The following is a 10801-nucleotide window of genomic DNA, read 5'->3' as shown; positions in this document are numbered from 1 at the left end:
ACACACAATTTATATATTAATAAACATTCTTGAATCATTCTTGGTGTCTTGTCTTGCCTCTCAACAACCTTTAAAAATATCAGCTGTAATTTAGTGACTGCATACGCTGATTCCAACTTTAACTTACCTGATAATGAGCTAATTCACCTTAAGGAGGTTAATCAGTATACTGTATAATTCAAGAGACTAAGACTTTTAAGGGTTTCTCCATTTTTTTACAATTGTTTTAAAATTGATATACAGATTTCATTTATATTTTGTGTAAATTCATGTTTAAATTTAAAATTGTGACTCAAAGCACACTTAGTAATCAACCTCTGATGCATTTTAAATCAAAAATCACATTTAAAAAACAAATACTACTGAGATTAATATATTGATGCTATATACAAACATGACTTACAAACTAAACCAACAGGGTCCTAGAACTGCGGTCCTGAAACTGCAGCCATCGCTATATCATCCATCACGGTAGGCGGCGCTGTCACGAAAAACTAGGGTCCTAGAACTGCGGTCCTAGATCTGTGGTCCTGAAACTGCAGCCTCCAGTTGTGCAGGAACATACTATTGGGGAGACTTCTCATGCACAGGGATGTACGTGGATTTACCGGTGAGTGAGTAAACATTTCCGTCCGTGTCTGGGAGTTTATCGCGTTAGTGAGCGGACTGGAAAACTGCCACACACAAAATAGTCCGTTTGCGTTTCTGTCAGTGTCCAGAAATCAGAAACGCCAGAGCACATAGACGGAAACTGCCGGAAACCATTTACGGGTTTGTGTGCTGACGTGAACTGTCCGGAAACGCACTTTTTCATGCAGTGGACCACGAGACCATCGGCTGCAACTTCTCAATGTATTTTAAAGACAACGCATGAATATATTTTTTATAGAAATGTTATTCCGTCATGTATTTTATGTATATAGACAGTATATATATACACATGAATATAATACATAAATAATCATGAAAAAGAATACTGTAAATATCAAAAAGATATAATCTAAAAGCATCTCTCTCTCTTCGGAGGTGTGGTCTGTTTGTACAACAGAAAAAAAACAGAAAAGGTGTTCACAGGAAAACCAGCAAGACCAACAAAACTTTATTTATGCTAGTAGCGATCCATGACAATCACTGATAATAGAGATAATATTATTTGTTCAAGTCAGCATTCAAAGACTATTTTAATTATTTAAATATTTGCAAAATGTACTCACATGCAAAGTTTCTGGCCTCGAGCCAAAGGTTTTTGCCAGCATTAAATTAAGATTTTGTGAAAATTCAAATGAGGCTTGGTTGGTTTCAATAAGTAGGCCTACATTTTTTAACAAAATGGAAAGTATGTCCAGTCTAGGCCATCTGATTGAAACTTCAAAAGCCTGATAAGCAAGGCAATAAGCAATAAATAAGCAAGGCAACATGACAAGGACCCCAAACTCTACCAGACAGGTGTGTTGCCAACTTTACTTAAAAAAAACAACAAAAAAAACAACAACATTTGTTTCAACTTAAAAAAGGTGTTAGTGCTACCTTAAAATTTGTAGTGATGTAGTCAAACGGATATGGCAAGAATCCAAGTTGTCATATAGCACAGCTAAGCATTTCAAGTTGCAACTTTATTTATTTATTTTTTTAAGTTGAAACAACATTTTTTTTTACAACGTAGGAATGCAGTTGTAAAAATACTGACTCTCTTAATCAAGTGGTTCAAGTAAATAATAATAATAATAATAATAATAATAATAATTACTATTTTACATAGCTTATTTCATGTTTGAAATAACATATTTGCAGTTTCTTATTTATTCAGTTTATATTGAGATTAATGTTTGGGTGAATATTTCGTTGGGGCTCAGCCCCACCTGTTCTTACAGTCGAGCCATGCCTGATCTGGACCTTGTCATTGGCCTGTCACACGGAAGCCTGTTTATGCCTCAAGGTAAAAATTAAAGAAGGATATGTGAACTGCGCTATATGAAGTTTCAGTTGTAAAATATCCCCTTTTGTTTATTTATTAACTAGTTTGAGTTAAATTTAGGTTTTATAACTCAACATCAACTCTCTGCACTGTTCTTCAGAATCTTCTAGACAATAAACCTGTGTGCAATGATTGAACTGCACTCCTTGTGTCTGTCTCATTCTTGGCTCACAGGTATACCTGTCTCTTTTCTGTGCTACATCACTCAACCAGAACAGATCTTCTCGAAATACTTGATCTCCAAATTCTTAATTCTAACAGCCCTGCTTTTATAATTTACTTGAAGTCAAGTGTGTTTAAGTCACGAGGATGATACCAGATATGATTGTTTGATCTCTGACTTGTGTACATATTAAATAAAATGTAAATAAGGGAACTTTGAGTAAAATGAGCCTGTCTAAAAATACAATATTAGGTTAACAAAATATTTACTGTAAGTAGATTTTAAGGACAAAGAGAAAAAAAAATGAATTAGCGCAAATAAAAATAAATTATAGTCCTTTTTATATAAACTTTTTTAGAAATATCCAGTGCTTTCTTTTATAAAGGTTTCATGTAGCAAGAAAGAACAACAAAGTGTCGTGAACATGGCTACAACACACTACCACTAATGCAACTCAATCAGGTCTTTTTGCGCATGCCTTGGGCTGTAATTATTTACATTTACATTTAGATTTATTCATTTAGCAGACACTTTTATCCAAAGTGACTAGTGAGTTTGATCTTCCTGCTACAGTATTTTCTTCTCTTTGCTTTCATCTTCAGTGTCTCTGGCCCCTGTTAATGGCTATAGTTGGTTTTTATTTTATTTGCCCAGTTAAATAATAAGTTTGTGTTATATAGAAGTTTCCCTAACCATTAGTTAGAAGTGTATGCAGGGATCTCCTCTCAATTTACAATGTTGTCTACATTGCTTAGCCACAAATGTTAAAAATTCATACCGTTTGTGTAATTCAAACTGGCTTACCGTTTGAACTGGTATATCGCCCAGCACTGCTGACGCAGTTTTGTTAGGCCTGATTGCTAAGAGCAATGAAATGATCAAATACCAGCAAGAATGCAGGGTGAGGACTTGATTCTAACCATTGGCTGTTCATTAGATTTTGAGATGTGAGCTTGCAGTCAATTGTTCGAGGGGCAGGTTTTAAGCAGACTAAAATATTAGAGATAGAGAAGACTGGCATATGTCTCCAGGGTGAAATCTGTCACCTTCACCGGAAGATCGAGTTTAGATTGAATATTAAAAAGAAAGAAAGAAAGAAAGAAAGAAAAAGACAAACATATTCATGGATGAATTCACAATAATATCCATAAAATACAAAAAAAAAAACCATGGGAATTTACATTTCATGCAAACTTTAATTACTCTGCAGTAAAAAAGAGAGAAAAAACTAAAAATAAATTGAAAATTAAAAAAAAAACTCATAAAAAACTCAAAGTGAAGAAACACCTAAATTATAAATGCAAATAAAACCAGCTCAGTTGAAATGAAATAACTTCAGATTATCTCAAACTATTTTCAAAGACTATGCCACTAAATTCATATGCTCCTGACTTATCTGTAAAAGAGGGATCAGCATGACAATCTGAATGAAAAGTCTTGTCAGCTCAGGGACATTGTGATGTCTTTTGTGATACTTAAACACTCCACCAGTATATAAAGCCAATAGACACCTAAATAGATGCTTTTACATCTGCAGGAAAGGTTGCACTTATATTCTTATATATATTATTTATAAATATTAATCTTAATTAAATACAGTTATTAATTAATGCTGTTCGTGCACACACACACACACACACACACACACACACACATACACAAACAAGCCAGTTACAGGTGATATCACTGAACTAATCCACCTTTTTCCTACACCCCAGGATGCTTTATGCAAATTAGGAGAATAACAAAACATTCACTCTATGAACTCAATAAGAATCAAAAACTGGTTTGATAAGGTGACATTATTCCAGTGTAGTAACTGATTACATGTAATCTGGATTACATAATCAGATTCTAAAAATTAAATTGTAATTAGATTAGACTAAATTACATCTTAAAATATAGCTGCAAGTGGTGATCATCGGGGTCCAAGCATGGCCCATTGGGCAATTGATGTTGAAAAACATCAAAATTGACATAAAAGAAAAAATGTTTCGATGTAAATTGAACGTCAAACATATTGGCCCACACATAAATTAAACCAATTTCAGTGTGGGATTAATTTCCTATTTTCACCCAGTTACCACCCAGACAGCAACCAGTGTCTGGCTCACATCTGTCCCGCATGGATTTCACATGGGCCAGATGTGGACCGGATCTGGGCCAACACTATGTTGCTGGGCACTGGAAGAAATTGCTGTCCAAACTGAATTTAAAATGATGTTCCTGCATTGTCATCAATGACTTATTTTAAAGATTTGTTTTTGACATTATTTAAATAGGACAGTGTAACAACAGGAAGTGAGAGAGGGGGCGAGATCAGGAAAAGGCCCACAAGCTGGGATTCAGACTCAGGACGCCCATAACTCAGTGGTGTTTTATGTAGGCACTCTGCCCACAAGGCCACTGGCACCGACATCACTGACTAATATTTGATGTCAAACTGAAATCAAGGTGCCTGCTGGGAAACGCCTCATGTAAAGGATACAGTTATCTTATAATGGCCATGTCTCTTTTCAAATGTAATAGGAGTAGACCTATTTAAGTGTCTTTCTATGGAAGTATTATTTTATGTACCATATCACAACAGAGAAATAATATTGCCTCTTCATTTTAACTGGACCACAATATATACTGTCATGTCTGACAACTTGACAAATGTTTTCTGAATTTAGGGTATATAAATATGAAGGTATTTTGGAGATCACAGATTTATTTGGAAACTGATCAGACTTAGACTGTTTAGTCTTTATTAAACTTTATGAAACTATAATGAATGTTATGCATAGTTAATCTACTGAACCATTTGCAAAGATTTTTTAAAAAAACCTACGATCTAAAATCATTTGTTGTCTTGTCCCTCCCTCTGATGGACAACATTAGTATTACGGCCTTCCTTCATCTCTCATTTCCATTGGTAAAAATCAGAAAGTCACGCGGGTTGCCATGAGTACAGTTGAAGGCAGCAATATGTAGGCTACTGCAATAAAACCAGGCACCTTTTCACTTTAACTGGACAGCGATTATTAAAATCATGCAACTTGACAAATGTTTTTAATATTATTTGGATATTTTAAAATTATTATAACATTAATGATGTTTAAGTGTTTTGGAGATCACACATTCTTTTACAAACTGAAGTTCATTCATCCGTATGAAATATGCTAATCATGCTAGAATCATTCTAGCAACATGTTAGTAATTTGCTAATTATGTTAACAACATGCTAGTAACATGCTAATCCTGATAGAAACATGCTAGTAACTTGCTAATCATGCTAACCAAATGCTAACTATGTTAGAAACATACTAGTAACATGCTAATCATGATAGCAACATGCTAGTAACATGTTAATTGTGCTAGCAAAATGTTAATCATGCTAGAAAAATGCTAATCATGATAGCAACATGCTAGTAACAGGCTAATCATGCTAAAAATATGTTAGCAAAATGCTAGTCATGCTAGAAACAGCTTAGCAACCATCCCAGGTACCCTAGCAATGTGTTTTATCTGTTTTTCTGATAGACTGTATTGCCTTGAAAACATTCAAACTTTAATCTTTAAAACTACTTTAACTTTTAAACTACTCCAAACTGAAAACTTTAAGATTGCAAGCTTTTAAAACTATTTCACACTTTCTGGCTAGGCTTTTTCAAGCCAACTTAAAGTTTGTCTTCAAACTTTACTCATCTAGTTATTATTTGTTCTAAAGGTTATGTAGTTGTTCAGTTTCCCTAAGGAAACATAAAAGGCCTGCTTTTAACTGGATTAAGCACTGACATGGTATCCTATGTGGGGACATGATGAAGAAACAAACAACAAACCTATCTACTGCACGTAAATCTGTTTTGACCTTTTCTGTCTTTAAATGATTGCCACACATACCCACAACACTTGAAATCACAGAATTTACATTTAGTATGCTGATGAGAACAAACTTATAAGTCCCCTGAGTCACGTTAACAAATAGTGTAGCTAGAAAGATTTTATGTATAGCTGGACTGCTGAAAAAAAGGTGTTCAAATCAGTCAACAATGGATCCTTCAGACAGCTTGCTAAAATAATAACATTTCTGTTCACTTACTGACATGTGCTTTATAGAACTGTTAGCTAGCCTGTTTGTCAGTTATTTATAACAATGATAAAACTAGTTTATATGACAGGATGAACATTTACAACAGAAACTAACTGCAAACTACAAAGGAATATAAATACCATCAAATGACCATTGGCCATAAATCTGACAATCAGCATGTGACAAATGAAATCCATACTTGGGTCAGAAAGTTTGGGCTGCCAAAATTATTTTTTAGTTTTAAAAAATAACAGTGGACATTATGGTGATTACAGTAATAAACGCAATGCCCATGCAGAGGTGTACACAAAATGACTGTAAACAACGTACACTAATAAATAAATGTATACATACTGTACTTAGGTGTGTAACCTACTAGCTATTTATATATATTAACATATAAGTATTATGCAGTCATTTAATATTTTTTCCTTACATAGAACCTTTTTGGCATAAAATGTTCTTTAAAAGTGAGTAAAGAACCCTAGGGTGTATAGAACTCACTGTACTTTTTTGTAAAGAGTATACTGAAAGACACCCTTAGATTTTTGTCTTCTAGTCACTGTGGTACCAGCATCTTTGTAAGCCCCTCCCATGATGATGACGTCACTTAAAGCCAATAAGCCATTCTAATAACTATATATTAAATCCTTGCAACACAATGTTTTTAAATGCCTTTATTGATTTGAGGAGTGTTTCAGTATTGAGAAGAGATTAGAAGAGAAGTTGAGAAAATATTTAAGAAAAGTTTAATTTCAGAATAACACTTGTAAAGATCAGATCAGAGCATGTAAATGTAGTACAATCAAAGTAACTGTGTAGCAGGATGACTGCATGTGATCTTACAGGTATTTAGCACAAACATATCCCTGTGGGGTTAAACAGGTTCCATCATTCCAACCGTTATCTATGGGGTGAAAAAATGAAATATGTCATTCTCATCATTACTGTCATGTTAGAATCAAAATAAAATTGAATGTTTAAGACATGTTTGACAAATCAACAATTTCATGTTACTGGCTGACGTGAAATTATATTTCTTATATTTAAATTATATTTTCTTATTATTCTTACTTTCATAGTTCAACTCCCCACAACTCTCCGTTCTAGGTTCTCCCTTATTGTCAGGTTGTCCAGGGGCCCAGTGGGTGTAGTCAAACAGAGTTCCATCAGTCCACAACCACTGTGCTTCCTAAACAGCAAAGGCAGTTATTATAAGAGTGCTCTACTGTACTCAGACTCCATTTAGAAGGTCATTTAGTTTAGCTTTGAAGAAGTCAAACCATCTTCATTACAAACTTTGGAGATTTCAGGCATGACAAACATACTAGACAAAGCAAAACAAAAAAGGCCACACAACTTTACTTACTACTTCACCATCATGAGCACCAAACCAACAACGTGTGGAAGAAGAAGGCAACAGACTCAGCAGAAAATCGTTTTCTATTTTACTGTGTACAGATGCGAGATTTGCATCCAGACTTTGGCAGTTCTTCTAAAGACATAGATTTTTTTATTGTCAATACAAAATAGTCTTTTTTAGAATAAAGCATTTTTAAACAACATTTTTGTCATTTTCAAACAAAGTCAGGTAATAAAAATCACCTTGTAACTAACAATTTACCTCTGCTGTGATCCAGGTGACCATCTGAGAGAAGAACTTGTAGCATCGGACTCCAAGATTTGTCCATCCATAGGGGCATTTTTTAACTAAATTAACTATCCAGTAAATAAACATAAGAAATATTATAATAATATTATGATAAATATTAGTTGGTTGAATATCATACATTTCCTGCTATCCTTCTCCATAAAACTACAAAACATCAAAGGTTTGGCAGAAAAGCTTTTAAAATTAATTATCAAGGAGTTTTAACAAATAATTATATGCGTTACCTTCTGCATTCCCCATGGAGAACACAATGAAAAGAAGCAGAAGACTTCTCTGCATTGCCATGATGAAACTGAAAAATAAAAGTCAAGCATTTAAAATTAAAAGTATGTATTATACCTCACATTGTGGATTGTCAATGTATTTTAAAGACAAAGATACTTTAAGTCAAAACGTTATTCAGTAGGTCTCTGTGCCAAAACTTACCTTGGTTTTCAGATTGTTGCCTTCAGAATCTCAGAGAAAGATTTTGTGAAGTTCCATAAAGAGCATGTAAGATTTTAGAACATCCTGTGCTCTTTTCTGTACCTCCTATATGTGGCCATTGTATCATGGTCATAAGACATGTTGTTTTGCTTGGCATCTATCTCCCTCTTTCCTCAACTAATGCTGATCTGAAAGTTTCACTTCCTATATTATCCATATACACTACCTGTCAAAAGTTTGGGATCAGTAAGACTTGTAATGTTTTTTTAAAGAAGTCTCTTATGCTCATCAAGGCTGCATTTATTTGATCAAAAATACTTTAATATACTTTAAAATATAAATAATTTTTGTGATGCAAAGCTGAATTATTCCAGTATAAAGTGTGACATGATCCTTAAGAAATCATTGTAATATGCTGATTTATTATTAGAATGATCAATGTTGGCAATTTTTTGGTAATTTTTTTTTGGAAACTGCTGTAATGAAGGTTCTGAGGCACGGAGATCCATTTGCAGCTTTATTAAAGAGAGTCAAACAGGCTGAGATCAGATAACAACAACAGGGGTATCAGAGACAAATCCAAACTCATGAATGGGTTTACCAGGCAGAGGTCAGGGCAGGTGGCAGAGAATCACACTATCAGTCCGAGGTAATACACAGGGGCTCAGGATACAGGGGAAAAATGCTCAGTAGTGTACCCAGAGCAAAACAAGACTTCGCAGTGACTGTGAGTTTGGTCACTGCTTAAGTAGGTCACTGAGATAGGAAACACCTGTGCAGGCAATCAGTCTCAGGCATGGGCCGAATTGTAGGAAATGCAGTTCAAACTAAAATTCAGGAGAGGGTTCCCTCCGGTGGTGTTCGTGGAGGGCCACAGAGGCCGGATTCGTGACAGAGACCCCTCCCTGCGAGCGGCTCCTGAAGCGAGGGGCAGTTCTACGCCAAGGCCTTCCACAGGGTGGAGGCACAGGCCTGTTGGGATAAGCATGGTGAAAGTTGCCTGTGAGTGTGGGGTCCAAGATATCCTGGGCATTAACCCAAGACCTCTCCTCAGGACCGTAACCTTCCCAGTGTGAGATACTGTAGCACCCTGCCTCGGCGTAGGGGATCCAAGATCTCGGTGCACAGCGTGTTGGAGGTGAACATGAGTGGAGTTCCAGGTCTCCTCACTACGACCTAGCCAGTCGTTAACAGCAGGCAGAAGGCTCCCCTGACCACGTGAATAGCGAGGGCTGGAAGCCAAGCACACACTGAAAGGGAGTTAGGCCAGTGGATGGTTTGCGCAAGGAGTTCTGTGCCTATTCAGCCCATAATAAATAGCGACTCCAGTCGTTCTGGTTGCCATGACAGTAGGAGCATAGGAAACGAGTTAGTTCCTGGTTGAGTCTCTCCACCTGGCCGTTGGACTGGGGGGGGTGATAGCCGGAGGTTAGGCTGACATTTATATTAAGTTGCTGACAGAAAGCAGACCAGACTCTGGAGGTGAACTGCGGTCCGCGATCTGAGACTATATAATCTGGCAGTCCGTAGAACCTGAATACCTGCTCCAGTAATACCTCAGTGGTTTAAAGGCAGTGGGCAGTTTACTAACGGGAATGAGGCGGCATGCCTTGGAGAAGCGATCAACGACTGTCAGTATGGTGGTGTGATTTCTGGAGAGAGGAAGGTTGGTTACGAAGTCTATGGCAATATGAGACCGGGGTGTTGAGGTTTGGGTAATGGCTGAAATAAACCGGCTGGACATTGATGAGAGGATTTGGTAATGTTGCAGGTAACACAGCGCTGGATGAAAGTAGTAATGTCCTTCTGCAATGATGGCTACCAGAACCGTCCAGCTGCTAGATGAGCTGGGGCAGTGATACCAGGATGGCCAGAGCTAGGGGACTTGTGGATCATCTGCATGACTCTTTGTCGAAAACTCACATGGACATATGTTAGAGTCTGTGGGCAGTCAGGTGGTGAAGGATCATCAGACTGAGCCTCCGTAATCTCCGTCATTATGTCCCATTGTACTGGAGCAAGGACAAGTGTAGCTGGGATGACGGGCTCATTGGGTGAGTTGGAAGAGAGATCAGAGTCAAACTGTCTTGAGAGAGTGTCGGCCTTTTCATTCTTAGTGCCAGGGCGGTAAGTTACACGGAAGTCGAACTGTGAGAAGAACAGCGACCATCTTGTTTGCCTGGGATTGAGCCGCTTGGCTGATCTGATGTATTCCAGATTTCTGTGGTCCGTGAGCACTGTGAATGGGTGTTTGGCGCCTTCTAGCCAGTGTCTCCACTCCTCAAAAGCCGCTTTCATGGCTAGCAGCTCTCGGTCTCCAACATCATAATTTCTCTCTGCGGCATTAAGTTTCCTGGAGTAAAAGGCACAAGGATAAAGCTTGAGAGGGTTGCCCTGGCGTTGTTTCAGGATGGCTCGATACCCGTGTTAAATGCATTGACCTCCACAGTAAATTCAATTTCGGGATAAGGATGATGGAGAATGGGTGCG

At 37.0% G+C, this 10801-nt stretch overlaps 1 protein-coding gene across 1 annotated transcript; it reads right to left on the bottom strand.

Moving 5' to 3' along the window:
* Positions 1-6875: 6875 nt before the first annotated feature.
* Positions 6876-8440, bottom strand: LOC109072851 (galactose-specific lectin nattectin-like). Its single transcript, XM_019089048.2, has 6 exons — positions 8312-8440; positions 8110-8177; positions 7838-7932; positions 7583-7708; positions 7288-7405; positions 6876-7120 (listed from the first exon to the last, which is right to left on the bottom strand). Exons 2-6 carry the CDS (start codon positions 8168-8170, stop codon positions 7056-7058), a joined length of 465 nt encoding a protein of 154 aa, XP_018944593.1. The 5' UTR covers positions 8171-8177; positions 8312-8440; the 3' UTR covers positions 6876-7055.
* Between the last annotated feature and the right edge of the window lie 2361 nt (positions 8441-10801).

Source organism: Cyprinus carpio, chromosome B9, assembly GCF_018340385.1.
Source record: "Cyprinus carpio isolate SPL01 chromosome B9, ASM1834038v1, whole genome shotgun sequence".
NCBI lineage: Eukaryota > Metazoa > Chordata > Actinopteri > Cypriniformes > Cyprinidae > Cyprinus > Cyprinus carpio.
Note: the sequence above shows the minus strand (reverse complement) of the source record. Positions and strands in the feature narration are given on the sequence as shown.

Bases quoted from the DNA above. Each gene is read 5' to 3' on its own strand.
- LOC109072851 (XM_019089048.2), bottom strand. From the start codon at position 8,170: ATGGCAATGCAGAGAAGTCTTCTGCTTCTTTTCATTGTGTTCTCCATG. The intron at 7,933-8,109 runs GTAACGCATATA...TTTACTGGATAG, and splicing joins CTCCATGGGGAATGCAGAAG to TTAATTTAGTTAAAAAATGC. The intron at 7,709-7,837 runs GTAAATTGTTAG...CTATGTCTTTAG, and splicing joins TCACCTGGATCACAGCAGAG to AAGAACTGCCAAAGTCTGGA.